This window comes from Vollenhovia emeryi, unplaced genomic scaffold, assembly GCF_000949405.1.
Source record: "Vollenhovia emeryi isolate VEMERY1.0 unplaced genomic scaffold, V.emery_V1.0 DF939197.1, whole genome shotgun sequence".
Lineage (NCBI taxonomy): Eukaryota > Metazoa > Arthropoda > Insecta > Hymenoptera > Formicidae > Vollenhovia > Vollenhovia emeryi.
In genome coordinates this window covers 16,347-33,839 of record NW_011967169.1, presented here as the reverse complement: position 1 = coordinate 33,839, position 17,493 = coordinate 16,347, and the positions used below count along the sequence as shown (strand labels likewise).

Below are 17,493 nucleotides of genomic sequence, written 5' to 3'. Positions count from 1 at the left end.
AATTTCTCGAGTTTAATCGTTGGAATTTACCGAGCGCTCAACTAATCAGCGATCGTCTCCTACGAGAGTTATTAACATTTATCAATCACGTTTAATTAATTGTCGCGATCCGTAATCTTGTTGATTTCTGCGGTGATTTGTCGTGACTTAAAGTAGAAGTGCGATAAATAGGTTGAACGTTAATACCTCTTTAACGATCGATCTCGGATGAATCTCTCTCACGTCGTGCTTTAATAGGTTTTTTTCACTTTGAAATTAAAAGCTCAAAGTAATGCACGAATCACTGGGTAAAATGACAAGGAAAAATTATAACGTATCGATCGCTTGCCGAGAAATAATATACAATTATGGACCAAATTTCGTGGAATATTAAAAATTTATCGTCAAAGTAGCGAGCAATGTAGAAAGAACTGTCGATATCGAATATCTCGACAATTGAACACGTAAGGCTTTTGTTATGTCTGCGTTTTTCCGTTTCCTTCCGAATGATTTCTCGTGGTTGACTTGTGGGTGAAAACTTGAGAAGGGGTGAGCTAAGCACACCCCTGCAGCTGGAACGCGTGCGCGACTCGACATTGGAGCACGCGAGTAGGACGTGAGTCGTCGTGGTGCGTGCCACGGACGGAGAGGTCAGAGAGAGTGCGTCTCCTTACAGGAGTACAGCTGGCGCGGGTCGTGGGTCAAGATGTAAGCCGTCAAGGCGCGAGGGTGTCGCGCTAGAAAAGAGCGGGCCCAGGCCGAGAGAGCGAGTGAGAGGGGAGGAAGGCTAGGGAAGGGAAGGGAAGGAGGGGGGGAGAGAGAGAGAGAGAGAGAGAGAGAGAGAGAGAATCAGACCTGGCACACACGAGGGGAGAATATAGAAATGGAGTAGCTGGAAAAGGGGATCGATCGGTTGGCCGATAACTGCACGGCAATGGAGGACAGGATCAGACTGGGGTAAGTACTGTATCGCTCGGAATTTAGTCGAGAGAGTCGCGCGACCGGGCACGTACGTTACGTACGTACATGCGTGTGCTCGACCGAGGAGGAGCGCGAGTGCGCTCTCGCCGAGGCTGAGGAGAGGAAAGTAGGGCGTCGGGGGTGGTTGGTGGCATGTCGGGGAGGGCGGTCGCGCACGAGTCGCGGGGTTGTCCCGCTTTTTCGCCGTTTTCACCTCGTCGCTTCCGGATACGTCAACGGGAAGCAAGCTTCTCTTCGAAGATGACTTGGCGAGGATTTGAGCGCGACGACACGGCACGCGCGTCGACGAGTGCAGCGAGAAATCGGCCAAGAGGACGGTGAATGTCTGGTGTGGGTGCTGGTGCTGGTACTGGTGTCTCTTTAGTGCGTAACGCGATAATCGCCAATGGTGACAATAAGGAGACGGCATCTATATACCAACTCTGATGAGTTTTCTCCTATGAGTGTGACATAACGATCGTGTGAGAAACTTAATTTCGACGAGTCGATTCGCCGCTACCACCGTTACCGCTGTTGCTGCCATGCGATAAACGGTTTTACACGTTTCTCTTTTTCTCTCTGTCTCTTTCTCTTCCTCTTTCTCTTTCTCTTTCTCGCGTGCTTCCGTATCACTATCGCAAATAAACGTAAAGATTTCGCTACCCACTGTCAAGGATTTCGAAATACGCTTTTTTCTCTGACTTTCTTCTCTGACTTTCTTTCGATTTTTTGCCAAGGACAGCGCAAAGATATCCCTTCATTGATCCCTTCACTCTAAAATATGAAATAATTATGTTTACCTGTGCAAATAGTATGTGAAAGTAGCGTGGAAAGTAGACGGAAAATAAAATAACGGAGATGGAGTTGCACTCACTTGCGTATTTCTCTTCATTTAAGTAGTTATATTGTCTCGTGTAATCGATCATTAGCGAGACGTAGAAATGATCGCGTGTATTCACGTTTACCAATTGAACTCGCTCATTGTTAGTATATATTTGCCACGAAGGGATGAACCTCACGGCTGTCACCGAATTTATTACACTATAGATACACGCTATGGATAGAAGAGAGATTACCTTTGCCTGCTTACAAGAAAATAATTAAAACGCCATTGCTTTTCTACCTTTTCTACAAGCTTGCTAATCAGTACCGCGGTGCACTGACAAGTACCTTTATTTTCACCTTTCGGTACTATGATAAATCGTGTCGAAATCTGTCGCTGGCTGTGGCTATAGATCGACGAATGCTCGACAGAATGCTCTTTACTAAATTTCACCAGTATTCTATTTTCTTGGCGAAATAAAAGCCACAAACGAGAGATGGATATTTCGCAACTTTGTGACTTGTATGCAAATTGCAAAGATACATCTTCCTCGGGAATGTCCTAAGGAAAATCTTGATGCGTAGACTCGCATTTGCGCTTCGAAGGTGATGCGCTATTAATAGAAGAGCCTTGTTAGCGGCTGCACAACATAGGCGCCTGTATACCTGTTCCGCTACTAGATGCATCAGGTACAAGAGCTACGTCACAATATCACATTATAAGATGCCATTCGATCCGCGAACCTATATCAACTGTTCTAAATTCATCGTGGATTCGCCCATTCGACCACAATCTCTATCTTCGATTTTAACTGTGCGAAAATCTCACAGCACTACAACAAACTAAACTATTTGCTTTTTCTTTTTACCAATAGAGCTTATTGTTAGTTATCAAGGATTAACAATATCTCGCAGCAAGCTTTATTTATTTATTTATTTACATTGATTATTACATGTATATCTATTATAATCGAATGATGAGTAAAATTGTCCATTTCTCCATGGTGGCTCGATTATTACGCCTTCGATTGATATTCCTTTCCTCGGTCAAATCCTCAACTGACTTGGAACGTGCAGATAAACGATCAAATAAGTAGTGTTAATTTATTGTTAGTAGTGATAGTTATTTGTATGCGTATTAATAATACGGCAACACGTGAGAATCTCCTTGTCCACCCGGCCGGTGTAATTTCGCGCTCGGTTTGACTTAAGGACAACCAACCAGCCAGCCAGCCAACCAGCCAGCCAGCCAGCCAGCCAGCCAGCCAGTCAACGGTCATGCACGTGCACATGCACACGCACGCACACGTCAACGACGATCCGGCAAACTTGCCGTAACGATCGATCTTTCTGAAGACAGGCTGTGTTTGCTGAGAGTTTTTCGGCCGGCTGATCCGTTCCGATCGATTCAAACGGATTACTTAACGCTTTTCAGAATTTGCGCACCGCAAAACATATATTTCTTCTCTGATGATTACAAAAGTGGCCCGAATTACGAATATGTATGGCAGGCATCGAAAGTGTTATAATTTCCATTTGTCGAGATGATAAAGATTCATCCTACAGACGCCAAGATCTCTCAACTTTTAAACTTATTACTCTTAATAACGACTCGGTTTTCGTTCATCAAAATTCAATTTCTCCGCTGAAGACAAATTCTTCATTTCCGTTGTCAGACATTTTCATTGTCGCGTTAGTACGAGTGACCATTCAACTATTGATATTTTCGCCTCTCAGATCTGCTCTGGTGGATTTATCTATGTGAAATTTTGCAGAAATTACAAATAAAGAAAAGTGTGCATGGAGCTTGTTTCGAATCATTTTTGATTTTTTCTCGCATCCCTTCTGGCTGAAATGTACCAAATTTAAGATAAACGAATTGCTTTATGTCAGCGCTAAAATAGCTTTTAAGAGAATAATGTCTTTCGTTTAACCTGGGTGAAAATTACAGTCTGTTACAAGTAGAGGGTCTCTCTGTCAATTTGCGTGTTTGCAAGAAGGAATCCTTCATCATTGTTAATTACGAAATTAATCGAAGAAGAACGCGTCCAAATTACTTTTCCGTCCAAAACCCGTTTTTCCCTTCTTCCTCTTATGTTGGAGAGTACAATTCTGTTGGGTATAGTTTTGTAAAATCACTTCTCGCTTAAGTGTTATCAGCTTATAATTACTCGCGAACGCAGCTTGTACGAACGCGCGTAAATAATTTTTCCAACAGTAGCGACATCATTTTCACTGTTTTACGCTGAATAAGGAGTTGCTCATTTTTTGCCAATGTTTAATGCAACCAGTGTTGAAGAATTGGAAGATGCCGTGACAATGAATCTTCTGTTAAAATTAGTCCATAAAGTAAGTGAACGATGTTTTAACTTTAACTAACAAATCATTTTGATGCTACACAGTAAACATTAAGTACACGTTATTAGTATTAGATATTTATTAATTGCGAAGCAACTTGTTGCCTCGATAAATATCGCATAACATGAGAAATTTTCTTTAATAAAGCTAAAACTGGCAACAAGTGCCTTTATCATTTAATATGAGCGTCGTTTGAAAATAGTTTCTCGAACTTTATCAAGCGAGAAATCGCAGCGAAGAGCGTCACACGATGTACACCTGTTGGTATTATTACATAATACTCGAGAACCATGGTGTAACAACGGCGAGAATGAGAGCGTAATAACCGAGCCGGCGATCACGACATGTGCATTGAATTCTTTTATACGCTCTTAAGATTATATGGAATAAGACTGCGCTTTCGTTGGAAATGTCGTTGAAAAGTATCGCTTAAAAGCCATTATATCGTCGGCAAAAATTTCATTTCTCACATTGTTTCAGCCTCATCGTGGTCTGAGCGCTCAAAAATGGCGTCAGGATTGCCGAATGTCCATCAAAAGAAGCTTGGACCAGCGCCGATAGCATCCTTCGAAGACTTATCCGAAGAAGTGGAAAACGTGAGTCCTGTCGCGAGTTTCCTCTAAATTCTAAATTCCCAAAATTGGCACTCTCTCTCTCTCTCTCGCTCTCTCTTTGTCTGACAATGAGATCCTCTTTTGACTTGAATCCCAATGTGTGCGATCTCGAAATTAATCTCCTCGATCGTCCGTGAGTTCTGTGAGTCACTGCGAGAAGCCGGCCCACGACCTGAGCCCACCAACCAACCAATCGACCCCGTGTGACTGTGCTACGATCTACGACAAACCAGGAAACGAATTTGAATGCAGGCAGAATCGGCGGCGGCGGCGGCAGCGGCGGCGGCGGCAGCGGCGGCGGCAGGGCGAATGCCGGGTATCATCGAGGTCACCACGCCGGCAACGCCTGGTAGTTCGCTCAAGACGCCTAGTACGCCACGAATTGATATCAGCAGGGCGAGCAGTTCTTCGCACCATGAGGATAGTAATTCCAGGGACTCGTCGCCCGAACGGGAGCTTCTCGCAGGTGATTACGCTTCTTTCTTATATATTTACACTTTATTCAGCGGATATCGTGAATATTGCACTACCACGTGAAACTTTGTTAACGCGTTTTTTACTTGCAAAATTGGAGTAAAATCAATTTTTCTTTTTGGTATATTGTCTAATGAGTTGGATAATAAACGATTAGTACAATAGTACAATTATTAATCGAGGTATTCGACACGGCATAATGGCACAATAACGACGTGCGGTTGTTCCTGCAACCCCATCGAGCAACGAAAATCCACGATTAAATTGAAAACCTATCGGGGTAAGAATCGAGCTTTGCGTGCACGGATTGCACATACTTTGAATAGTTTCTGAAAAAGGATCTCTTAGGTCTTAGGTCAAGGTCTTGATCGATTCAACTTATAAATGCGATTCGTTGTTACCGATTTCAAATATATTTATATAGATCTTTACAATATAGGTAAATACGTCTTATTTATTCTCATCTATGTGTAATACATTTCGCTATTTACGATCCCGATCAACTCTCTCTCCCCTTTACTCGTATGTTAAGTAGTGAAATTCGGTCTTCCTCTGCATGGGGATAGATGAAAATTGTTAAATAACATTGTAATATTATATATATATATATTTAATGTTTATTTGAATAAAGGTACGATTTTTCACGTACGGTACGTTGGGAATGGAAGATATAGTGTCGAATTGACACTAACGTATCTTGTAGAAACACTGGCTGTTGGTTGACAAGGAAAAAGTCTAACAATAAAATCCTGATTCTGAATCAATTTCTAGGTGCGGAACCTCCGTCCGGTTGCAAGCTGACCCTGGGCTATAAGGAGGACGCTCAAGACCTCAGGTCCTCCACGGAGGAACTGGATCTGCAAGATCCCGTCCACGAGCAGGATCTCAAACGGGAGTCGAAAAGACGAAAGCGGAAGGAGGCTGACGGGTCCCAATCAGATTACAGCGGCAAGCAGCTGGGTCAGGACCGCGAACGCAAGGACAGTAACTGCTCGGAGATTTGCTTGCTCAACATCAGCGGTAGAACGTCTAGACTGTCGTCGGTTGGTAGTCAAGGCTCCGGCGTCTCCGGAAAGCTCTCGGTCATGTCAGCGACTTCTTCCAGGTAAAAAATGCAACATATATTATCTGGCATGTTTACCGGTAAAATTCCCCTTTATAAGACAACTCTTTTGGAAATCTAGTTCGAGGTCGCCTTGCCAATCCAAGTCTCCTTGGATTGATATCACTTACACAACGTTAACTTACTTATAAAAGTAAGAAAAGCTTCGCTTGTCAAAGTCATAGAATAATAGCGTAAAATGCACTGCTATCTGTCTTGATCAACCATGTGTGCATTGCGATTTTCTTTAGATCTCCCAGTCCTCACAAGTGTCTACTGGAGACGTCCTTCTGCGGAAGCAAGCCGACGTTGGCTGATAATCTGATAGAGCCGTCGAAACCGGAGACCGATGATCTTGAGAAGATACTCTTGAAGCGGGAGGCCGATACCACAAAGGCGTTGATTCCCGAGAGTATTAAGGTGCCTATGGTAGGTGGCAATCTGAAGCCGGATCCGTTGGACAAACCCAGAAGACGTGGTCGTGAGGAGCGGAAGGAAATCTTCAAACGGGAAGTCGAAATCACCAAAAGATTTCTGGAGAAAGTTAATATAGAGGTTGGTCTGTGTGTGTGTGTGTGTTTGTTGAGCTCCTCTCTTTCAGTCTTCAAGTTGCAAGCTGATATTTTCTATCGAGAAATATCCTGGCGGCGTCTCTGAGTCTCGCCGATTGGAATTTTTCTTTATATGAAAATTATGTCAGTCTACTTTAAGACTTTATTCAATTGAATATCACAGTGTCGTTAGACTAATTGTAAGATGATCGAAATCTAAGAAATCTCTTAAAAATGTGAGATTAAGCTTTGCTCGTATTATATGTACATGTGTATGCGGCGACAGGTACCGATCATCAAAAAATCAGAACAGCAAGGATCGGCACAGCAACAATACAAGCAGCAGCAGCAATACCAATCGACAAAGACTCAAATCCAGGAAGTTCAAAAACCTGTGACACTCGACTTTAACGACAGAAGGAAGAAAGCTCAAAACTTTAAAGAGATTGTGCAGACGACGCCTACGACGAGTAGCCTTACGGGAAGTCCGAAATTACCAAGACACCAAAAAGTTCGCGAACTTGAAGGCTCGAGAACGCCCAGTCCGTCATCCGTGTCCAGAAAAAGTAGCTTTGCTTCGCTGTTCAAGGTACATAAATGATCCTTACTAATTACTTCAGTTTTATTAGTGATAAAAAAAGAAGATTAGTAAAAGATTATGTATTATATTATATTTGTTTCAGAAATAAAACACAAGATATATTAGATAATTTTGCAATAGTTGTTATCAATTGAAATAATCAACATTCATAATCATCTTCAGTACGTATTTTTATTCAGAGAATATTTTACTACTTTTCTTAACAACTATCAGAGTCTTGATTTAAAAGAAACAGAGAAACATTGATTCCGCATCTTTCTAACGCCTAATCTTCTGTTGTCAAGTTACTGAATTATATTTACTATTGTTAATTATTGTATTTATGTTTAAATAGGCCAGAACCGACGGCAGCGTACTGAGCCCGGAATCACCGTCACCCAGCACAAAACCACGGCGAAGTCTGACGTCAAAATTGAAGGACACTACGGAGAGCCTGAGGAGCCGTTCAAAGTCACGCGAGAGAGTCTCCATCGATAAAAGTTCAATCATGAAGAAGGACTCGAAGAATAAGGGGGTGTTTTCGTCTACGCTGAGCTTGTTCAAGAAACGCGAGAGGAAGAAGAGCTACGACGAGGCAATCGCGGCCTCGTGTGACTTGGAAGTTGCCAGTGGGGATGAACACCCGTCTCTGGAGAGCATCGGTCACGTGGAGTTTACGTTCAACACAGAGAAAGAAAGGAATCGCCAGGATGATTCGATCTTCATTAGTCTCCATGCCGATGACAGAAATTATGAGGAGGCCTTGCCATCGGAGAGCGTCTCGATACCGTTGGAAACACCGACCAAACTACTGGACGAATACGAGTCCGAAGAGCCGCACATGGGCAGCATTATCACAGAGGTGTCGATCGAACACCACCCGACGCCGCCGTCGTCGTCGATGGCCAGAATTAGGACTGAGGCTCAGATTGAAACGATCACGGCGACGCAGACCGTGTCCAGAAGCTTGTCCAGAGATAGCCAGCCACCGCAGAGTGCAACAAAAGACTCGCATATGTTGAAAAGTTCCAAGTTGAGAGACTCCAAGGTTACCACGCAGGCTAATAAAATAATTGAGACACCGACACTAGCCAAGTCGTCATCAACGACATCGACGATTAAACCAGATATTCAAGTAGAGATTAAATCGACAGACTTGCGAACGTCTGGTGGTTCGTCGAGAGAATCTACTGGCAAAAGGCCGGATATAACGAAGCCAAAAAGAAAAAGTAAAGAGAATCAGCAGCAGCAGCAGCAGCAGCAGCAGCAGCAGCAGCAGCAGCAGCAGCAGCAACAGCCAGAACCACCCGAAAGGATAAACGACGACGTAGCGACGCAGCAAAAAAGAACAAGTCCAGGAGAGCTTTCTCGAGCCACTCAAGAAACTAAAAGACTCGATGACAAGATTGGCAAGTCGGCGGAAAAGGAAGGCCTGGTAAAAACACCTAGTGTGATATCTGATCTTGATCACAATAGCTCCGAATCCGAGAAAGATTCACAATCAGAGATCGAGTTTATTCGTAATAAGGTCGAGAAGCTGGCTGAAGAGCTGCCGGACGAACGAAAGGGTCTCTTTTATGAGGAAAGCTTCGAGGAGGATCTTCCATATGTACCGACAACTCTGCCATTGGAGAAGAGCGTTGCTATACCTATTCTGCCGGTTAAACAACGACTTCAGGAAGTAAGGTAATTCTTTCAAATGATAAATGCACAAGGGTCTGATTAAATGTAAATTCCAAGGAATAAGGAGGTTAAAAGCCATGACAGGATGTTAGTGTTTGAATAATTTTATTATCAATTTATTGCGAAAAATATTACCTTAGCCAGAGTTTGAGCCTTGTCTTTCGTGACTGTTTTCGAAAAAATGTTCTTTCAAATGAAATGTGTCTACATTATTTTAATTAAATACTAATATCAATGTATGTACATACATCGAGGATAAATTTCTTAACAATTTTTTATTTACATTAATGGTGCGTAGTTCATATCATGTTGATTCTTATTAGGACAATCCCAATCGAGAGACCACGTTCTACGACGCCGATAAATCCAACTTTGTTGGACGAGTTTGTGATGCAGACATCGCTAGACGAGCGGCGCGTGGAACGAATGAAGATATCTCTGCCGCGAGAGGATAGCTTCAAGCTAAAGAGTCCACGTCGTCAATACGCCAGTACAGCGAATACGTTTACTGAATTTGCGGGCAAGGTGCCGCCGGATGGCGGCCGCAAAGGCGCTACTAATCAAGGAAAATCACCTAGTCCACCTCCACTGCCACCGAGAGCATCAGCGTCAGCATCATCGGCATCGACATCGGCAGCGGCAACATCATCATCATCATCATCATCATCATCATCAGCAGCAGCAGCAGCAGCAGCAGCAGCAGCAGCAGCAGCAGCAGCAGCAGCAGCAGCAGCAGCAGCAGCAGCAGCAGGAGCAGCATCAACGCGGCCAAGCAACTGGATCAACTTTGAAGAAATACCGGAGAAGCGAAAGGCACCGAAACGGATACAGACGATACCGCGGCCAGAGGACGAGAGCGCAAAAACTATCAGCGGTGGTTACAGCTACGTGCAACCAGAAGAGTGTAAGTGCGAGTGTCACGAGGAATCTAGGCGAGCGTCTATGCGGGAGGCAGCGGCGGCAGCGGCGGTGGCAGCGGCTGTCGCCGCTACTGCCACCGGTACCGGTACCAGTACCAGAACCTCCTCTTGTAGCAGCAATGGCGAGCGACCGTGCAATGGTGAAAATTGCACGGCGCCGACCACTGGCGGTAGCTCGGTCGACCGTGCCAGTATCGTCAGGTAAACCAATCGGCTACCGATTGTCAAAGCGAGCTAACCACCTGTCCAGCCCGGGACGATTCGCGAAGGCGCTAGTGACGAGTAGAAATCTGTTTCTGTACTTTCAGTGACAGCTCGCTGGAGTGCTCGCTGAGCATCGACGACGGCCAGAGCACGCAGGTGCTTCTCGGCAACTCGACGAAACCCTTCGCAATGGATCTCGACGTGCGTTCCAACAGGTCGAGCATCGTATCGCAGGAGGAAAACGACGAGAATCAGCACCAATAATAATAATTGTAATAATAGCGCACCTCGTATAGCGCACCCACGCCTTAGGATCTTTGGATTTTCCTCTTCTTCGTATCGAAAGATGAGTCCGAGTTCCTCCGATACACGAATCAAACGGGCGATTTGATTCCGAATAAGACGTGCGCCACCCTTCTTTTTCGTCGCTCTCGTTTTCCTTTCCCTACGACAGAGAATAGAGTCGGAATTCATTGTCTCAGTATAGGTTGTAGTGAAAACTTTCGATCGAAAGCACTTACTTCCACTCGCGTCTTGGAAAAGTCGGACTATTGTCGCGTAATCGTACCGCGTCGGATTATACACTTTCGCACGACGGTATTGTTTCTTTCCTTTGGCGTTGCAACTTGCTAATTGAAAAGCTTCTTTCTTTATATTCTCCTCTCGAATCCATATGTAAGATAAGGAAATGGAGAAGTAATGCGTGTAACGCTCTTCACCGTAATCACTTTTTCTTTCCAAGTATAACATTAACATCTTTTACGAGAGAAACCGCGGTTGGGCGAAATCCTTTCATTTTACGAGTTTAAGAGTTTATCGTACGCATGCATATGCACGTTGATACAATTTATTAGAGGTAGATTTCGAGGCACCTCGAGGATGGTGGCTCGCTAACGTTTCTACTAATCTCTACAAATTAGTCAGTAGTTTTTCTCCGACGAGAGAGAATCGCACCGCTACGAAATATCGGCGGTGAACAACGCTCGGGTATCGCTCGTATCTCGTTCTCCTTCTCAAAACAAAGAGAGTATATAAACGTTTTATATTATTTCATCGGTTATTGTACATACAGCGACGATATGTAACGTCTGAGGCGAGATCTCGCGGTGTTCGAGCTTTCGAAGCTTCATATCATGTAGATAAGCGTAGATTTATAGATACGTATATTTCCGTGGGCACGTTGATCTTACCGAGGTTAAGAAGTTTATTCAATGTTGAGCCGGGATTGTACCGGCACGATCATTTACTGATCGATTGTTTTTCAAACTTGTACGATAGCATCTAATACGTAAACGAGTCTACGATGACTGAAACGACAAGCAGATCTCGCGAACCATCGCCAATGTTGTACGCACGTTATAGTTTCTGGCGATTTACGCCGCATTATTGTCCGAAAGCTCGCGCATTGTCGGAATGCTAAATGCGTGATCGAAACCGTTTTAACGCGTTATTATCGCGTGTATCAAGTTTTTCAACCATCACACGTCATCTTGTAGAATTGCCGGCGACTTTTCTACTCGCCACCATCTTTTTGCATCTTCATTTACGAATCTGGCTTGGCGAGCCATCATTCGCGTAAATATGCTACTTTCAAAGGGAATGATCTTTGTCATTTTCCCCTCGGTCGGGATTTTCAGGGAGCTGAGACGAGCTGCACTCATTAATCGTGCGTGTTCCATAAGTCGAGCTCTCGTACGAGATAGAGAGAAAGACAATTCTATATTATCTACCTCCGTAAAAAATTAAAAAATGAAAAAAGAAAAACAGAAAATGTACCAAAGACAGTCGAGTGTCTGTGGAGAGTTGTTTCATCCACGCTCTGAAAATCAGAGTTCGCGACAACGCGACCAGTTCGGTTTGACCCCTCTTCTCGCGACAAGTTTCATTTCTTTGGAGAAGAAAGGAAAGGACATGTGGCATACGTGGTACATATATAAAAGGTTTGTAAAGTAAATATATGTATAGAATAATTCAGGGTAATTGCGATATTGAGATAAAAGTAATCTTTTTTTCTCTCAATGGACCAATCGGCCAATTCCAAGATTCATGATAAAGTGGAAATTACAAGCGTCAACATTTTAATAGTATCAATCTTCGTCTCCGGATTAGGACTGTCTCGTTAGTACATGTACGGATGATACAAATGTAAAAAACACAATTTGTTTTCTCCTCCAACAATTTGTCTATAGATTGTAACATTTCAGGCAAAGTCAGTCTAATAATATAATCGTGCATTTTCAAAATATATTCTTCAGAGTGTTGAAAGGACGATGAGTTTGTTCTTCTTTATAACGGTTGAAGAACAGGAAGAACAGGAAGGGCGTAGAGGCGCCTTAATTTCGACTTTCGATAACTTTTGAAGAATGTAATCTTCATGTTTTTAAATTCAGAGTTTGGTTTGTCAAGTTCTTTTTTTTTCTTTATAAATTAGTAGAGAGAGCGAGAGAGAGAGAGAGAGAGGGAGAGAGAGAATAATAATAGTTTCCCACTTAGCTAGATCTATGTTCTACAAAGAGCATGTATCATAAAAGGTTACCGTTACATCGAATTCCATTTTGTACATTCGATCGTTGCAATTACTCAATCTATAATATTATTTATGAGAGAAAAATTCTTTTAGATATTAAATATATATATTGCATACAATGTTTATACATAATTTAAAGATTACTGGAAAAAGGAGGAAAAATAGTGGTTCGGCAATAGACGTACGTGTGTATCGTGGCTGGATGGTTTATTCATCATCAGAATGAAACTATCTAAATTGAATTAATTGATGAAAGTGGTTTTGTATACGTATAATTATGTCGACGACTGACTGCCAATCTAATCGAAGAACGTTGTATTTCGAAATATACTTGGCACCGAAAGTCTCTTAATTCATTTGCATGCGTAGTGAGAAAGTGAGCTTACAAGGGGTCAAACCAAAATTCACGTATGCATTTGTACTAGTAAAGTGGCAATTTCGTTTGTTCCGCACGTGATCGTATTGTTTGTTCTTTTCTTACAATTAGTCTATTTTACGAATGAAATATACGATTGAATACTCTATTGACAATGAGTTCAACGATTCGCAATGTTATCTTTCGTGTTGTAAAAAAAGAAAAAGGAACTAGCTCTGTGTTCAACAGATGAAAGGATTCATTATTAAACAACAGAAACAATTTGTAGCTGTTGCTTGTCTGTCGCGCCGCGCCGAGCGACTCGATGAAAGATGTCTTGCGATTAGCATTTGTCGACTGCGATAACAATAGTTGACCCTCTTTTGAAATTATTTTGTAATTACTTTACCTGAAAATTTCACTAGGTTGTTACAGATATGAAAAAGCAGATATCGCATGGCTCGACGTGGCAGATATTAATCGTGCATAATGGAATTGAATCAAATTTCCATTCTACTTCCATTTCGTTCTTAATGCTCCTACTTTCCCTCCGTCCTTTACGCTCCTCTTCACCTCCACTCGGACATACGGTAGTTAAGTCGAGAAATGAATAAATTAATAGATCTGTAAGTGATTAAATACTCGGCGAATCGATCGGACTCTACCCGTTTCTTTTCCCTTTTCTTCTTCTTTCTTTTCGGCGAAGGAAAAGGGACGAGTAAATCTCCATGCAGTAGGTTATATAATCTCGCGAAGACAGTTTGGCCGATGTAGCCAGATGTTTTGTGCAACATGATTTCTCTCTTTTTTTTTCTACATTTTCATGTTTAGCTAAACGAATTTTCAGAGTACATGTGTGTATGTATATCTGTACGCGAGTGTGTGCGTGCATGTGCGTGCGCGCGTGCGTATGCCGGGTATATGTGCATATATGCGCGTCTACATAAACACACACACATTATTTACACACAACTGGAGATCGTAACTTGTGTAAATTTCACAAGTTTAATTTTCATGCTGGAAATATAAGGCAATTGGGCAATATTTTTCCAATAGATACAAGAATAACAGTAATTATAATAAACTTGTCGAAACACGATGATAATTTGTTCACTTATTAAAATTGTAAAATTGTTAACAGTTGCATTATTGCTTTTATTTTTAAGAAATATTTTTGCAACAGTACATTTACTTGCAATTTTTCTCGTTAAAGTTTCTTTATTGCCATCAATAAAACTATGTAAATTATTTTTCGTATCGAAGGCATTGTAATCTGAGCTGGAAATTGTATCAGCTTCTTGCAGAGCAAGCACAGAGATCAACATCGGTTAAAACGAATATACATATAACAATTTTACGATTAAAGGCAAAGATTGCGTTTCACGATATACAAGTTGACGTATTCTCGCAATAGCATGATATGTGTTGCATCATATTATATACAATTAAAAATGCAAAATTAAATTAGAATCGGATTCTAATGTTCCAAGAATATAACTAAAAATGTATACACATACTTCTTTAAAAGCAATTTATTTTCATTAATTGTGAAAGTGAAAAAATTTCTTTCGTTATTACATTTACTTCATGTTTTCAGTTCTTTATTTATCAATCATATTTATTTCTCTCAATATACTTTTTATTGATACTGAAAGGTTACGCGCGCAAACACACACTACACGCATGCACCCACGGTATAAATTTTTTATTTGCAACATTTCTGTCTTTGACTAACGATAAGAAATACTATGAGTGTTGCGCCGACTAGAAATGTGCTCGATTTTTACAAAGACACACCTTCGGTTCGGCCAAAATTGCGTTCTTCTTTTTATATTTAGAAAAAGACAATTTGCAAAATTGTTTTCGCAAGATTTTGTAAAATACAAATTTTGCAGACAATTTGTTGAAGAAAAGAAATAAACAAGAAGAAGTGAACATTCTTGTCCGTTTTTTATGAAAATGGCGCATTAAAAAAATCGAATTTCTTTTTAAATAGAGAGAGAGAGAGATTCTCCATTGCGCATTTATTCTAGCAATACATGACTGTTCGTTATTATTTTTCATGCAATGTAAAAGAGTGTGAAAAAATGGAATAAAAATGGATATTTAAATGTTTCTAATGTTATGTAAATAGGATTATAGGAATATGCGCGCACGCGCGTGAAAATACATTTTCAATACTAGTAACATGTTTGAACGATGATGACTACGATAATGATACGTTTGACGATCTCATGTTCAGAAAAGAAAAAATAAATTAAAATAAACTGTTTACGTGTGTGGTTTTTAATGAATGGCTGTATTATTTTACATTGCTATGTTGGTTCATTGATTATCCGATACTTATCTACAAATTCTCCAATAATGTTAAGTACCACAATGATGTCTCATAATGCTATCATGAATATTGTTATCGAAATAATAAATTTTGTTTAATATTTATATATTTTACTTATCTTTAATCGATATGCCTTTTATGGCTTTGAATGGATTCCAGTTTATACATTTTAGTATTTGTGTCAGTGTATTTTTTTATTATAACTAAAAACCATGTTTTATGACATGTAACACCCAATCGTATCATTAACTTGAAATTAATTAGGCTTATTTTAAAACCCAGTAAACATTAGATTGCACTCTTATATAGCTTCTATTAATGATCTAATATAACTGAATTACACTTGTTTGATCTCGAAATCTTGGCTAATCTCCTTCCATTAAACTTTTATACTAAATATCCTCAACACTCCTTACAAATTTTGTCAATATATAATATTTATTGTTTGTTTATTTATGCCAAGTTAATTGTAACTTAAAAGAACATTGAGAATGAAAGATTTATCAGAAAAATGTGAGACATTGGAAAAAAGTTGTCTAGAAAATATCACATAGTTTACTAGGCTGTGTTAGACTTGACGTCGCGTGTAATCTTTTACCGTCGCTTTTGAGACATGTGAGCCTGCTGTACGTGCAAAGTTTTGCGTTTCGGTTTTCTTTTCCTCTCCATTGTCCAAGGTAATTGGTAACTCGGTATCTCGCAATAACAGCGTAGTGGTCGTTGGGACGAGCGTCGAGTTATTATCCTGTAAGGATTGCTAAAACGTAACAAAATTAATTATTGTAGCGATAAGTCTCTAATAAGAGAGGAATAAGTGGATTTTTATTAATTCAGTGAAAAAAGTGAAATGTTTTTTCTCATACAAACAACTATTAATTACAATGGTACATCTTTGTATAGAAATGGAGTTGATTTTTAATATACATATAGTTTACAGCTTATTGGATGGTCCTTTTATTTGGCAAAATTAATAAAGTAAGTAGTTTTTAGGGTAGACTTAAAAAGAATACACATAATTACCTGCATAACATTTAAGAGAAATAGAAAAGCGAGCAAGGTCAGCGCACTTAGCGCAGCGCTATTTCCACCTTTTCCCTTAGAGCTTGTAAAATTCAGAAGAGTATTTAATAAAAACGTTTCCTTCAGAAATATTTAACATTGATCGAACTTTAGGTTTGTTTGAATTATATTCTGCCATACCCACGATATCCATGATGATGATAACTACTACCGTCACTGTGATAACGCTCGACAGGTATGTCCCAAGGAGCTTTTCCGAAGCCTCCAAGACCCGTTAGAGACTTGAACGTCATGTTCTTTACAAAATAGTGATACATAACATTTACATTTTGCAAATCAACACGAAAATATATTTATACGTATATACAATAAGATTGTAATATATTTTAAAATAAATCGTCCATGCTTATTCGTCCATTATTATATAGAAACGACTAATTGTAAGGTGTTTAACATAAAAATATATGAGTTAATATTGATAAATTATACTGCTTACTTCGTGTTTACCTTTGACGTAAAAAAATTATACCAGAATAGAAAGGTTTGCTAAATTGCGTAACACTGATTGCGATTCCATTCAGAGAACTCTTTCTTCAAGGAGATTCCGTATGAAACTGTTCCACCATCAAGGAACAAATCTTGTCACTCGACAGGAAGGTCACGGTTCCTCAAGTTTCTGCTCGTTGACGGTGACGCAGACCGTATCTCTTCTTTCATTATAAATGCTATTTTGCGTTACAAAACTTGTAAATATATAAAAGGAAGACCGTTTTTATTTATTATATTTATTAAGATGTAATAATCACACATACATACAACTTATGTCTATATCGTATAAACTAATAAACTACGGGAATATTACAGAGAGAAAAAATAACGGAATATTAGTTCCATCCATATGCATGTACCAATATACATATACAGGCGTACATACAATATATATATATATATATGTACGTGTATGTTTATATATGTAAATACGTATACCTATAATACTTATATACAG

General features: G+C 40.4%; 2 protein-coding genes across 4 annotated transcripts; one reads left to right on the top strand and one right to left on the bottom strand.

The window, feature by feature from the left end:
• The first annotated feature begins 823 nt into the window (after positions 1 to 823).
• LOC105561959 (AF4/FMR2 family member 4-like) lies at positions 824 to 15,401 on the top strand. Of its 3 annotated transcripts, XM_012012378.1 has the most exons (9): positions 824 to 936; positions 4,600 to 4,715; positions 4,986 to 5,199; positions 5,979 to 6,312; positions 6,561 to 6,864; positions 7,147 to 7,449; positions 7,796 to 9,126; positions 9,447 to 10,244; positions 10,352 to 15,401. In XM_012012378.1, exons 2-9 carry the CDS (start codon positions 4,626 to 4,628, stop codon positions 10,509 to 10,511), a joined length of 3,534 nt encoding a protein of 1,177 aa, XP_011867768.1. In that variant the 5' UTR covers positions 824 to 936; positions 4,600 to 4,625; the 3' UTR covers positions 10,512 to 15,401. The 3 variants fall into 3 exon arrangements, with proteins under 3 accessions (XP_011867768.1, XP_011867767.1, XP_011867766.1); XM_012012377.1 differs by lacking the exons at positions 824 to 936; positions 4,600 to 4,715 and having other exon boundaries at positions 5,033 to 5,199; positions 9,447 to 10,027; positions 10,352 to 10,469; XM_012012376.1 differs by lacking the exons at positions 824 to 936; positions 4,600 to 4,715 and having other exon boundaries at positions 5,033 to 5,199; positions 10,330 to 10,429.
• Positions 15,402 to 15,492: 91 nt separating this feature from the next.
• On the bottom strand, positions 15,493 to 17,181 carry LOC105561960. The gene is made up of 4 exons (XM_012012379.1): positions 16,995 to 17,181; positions 16,668 to 16,783; positions 16,488 to 16,569; positions 15,493 to 16,224 (listed from the first exon to the last, which is right to left on the bottom strand). The coding sequence occupies exons 2-4, from the start codon at positions 16,778 to 16,780 to the stop codon at positions 16,036 to 16,038; spliced, it is 384 nt and encodes a 127-aa protein (XP_011867769.1). The 5' UTR covers positions 16,781 to 16,783; positions 16,995 to 17,181; the 3' UTR covers positions 15,493 to 16,035.
• Positions 17,182 to 17,493: the final 312 nt, after the last annotated feature.

Coding starts and splice junctions, on each gene's coding strand:
- LOC105561959 (XM_012012378.1), top strand. CDS start 4,626: ATGGCGTCAGGATTGCCGAATGTCCATCAAAAGAAGCTTGGACCAGCG. Junction 7,450..7,795: donor GCTTTGCTTCGCTGTTCAAG/GTACATAAATGA, acceptor ATGTTTAAATAG/GCCAGAACCGACGGCAGCGT. Junction 9,127..9,446: donor CAACGACTTCAGGAAGTAAG/GTAATTCTTTCA, acceptor GATTCTTATTAG/GACAATCCCAATCGAGAGAC.
- LOC105561960 (XM_012012379.1), bottom strand. CDS start 16,780: ATGACGTTCAAGTCTCTAACGGGTCTTGGAGGCTTCGGAAAAGCTCCT. Junction 16,570..16,667: donor CATCATCATGGATATCGTGG/GTATGGCAGAAT, acceptor GAATTTTACAAG/CTCTAAGGGAAAAGGTGGAA. Junction 16,225..16,487: donor TTCTCTTAAATGTTATGCAG/GTAATTATGTGT, acceptor GTTACGTTTTAG/CAATCCTTACAGGATAATAA.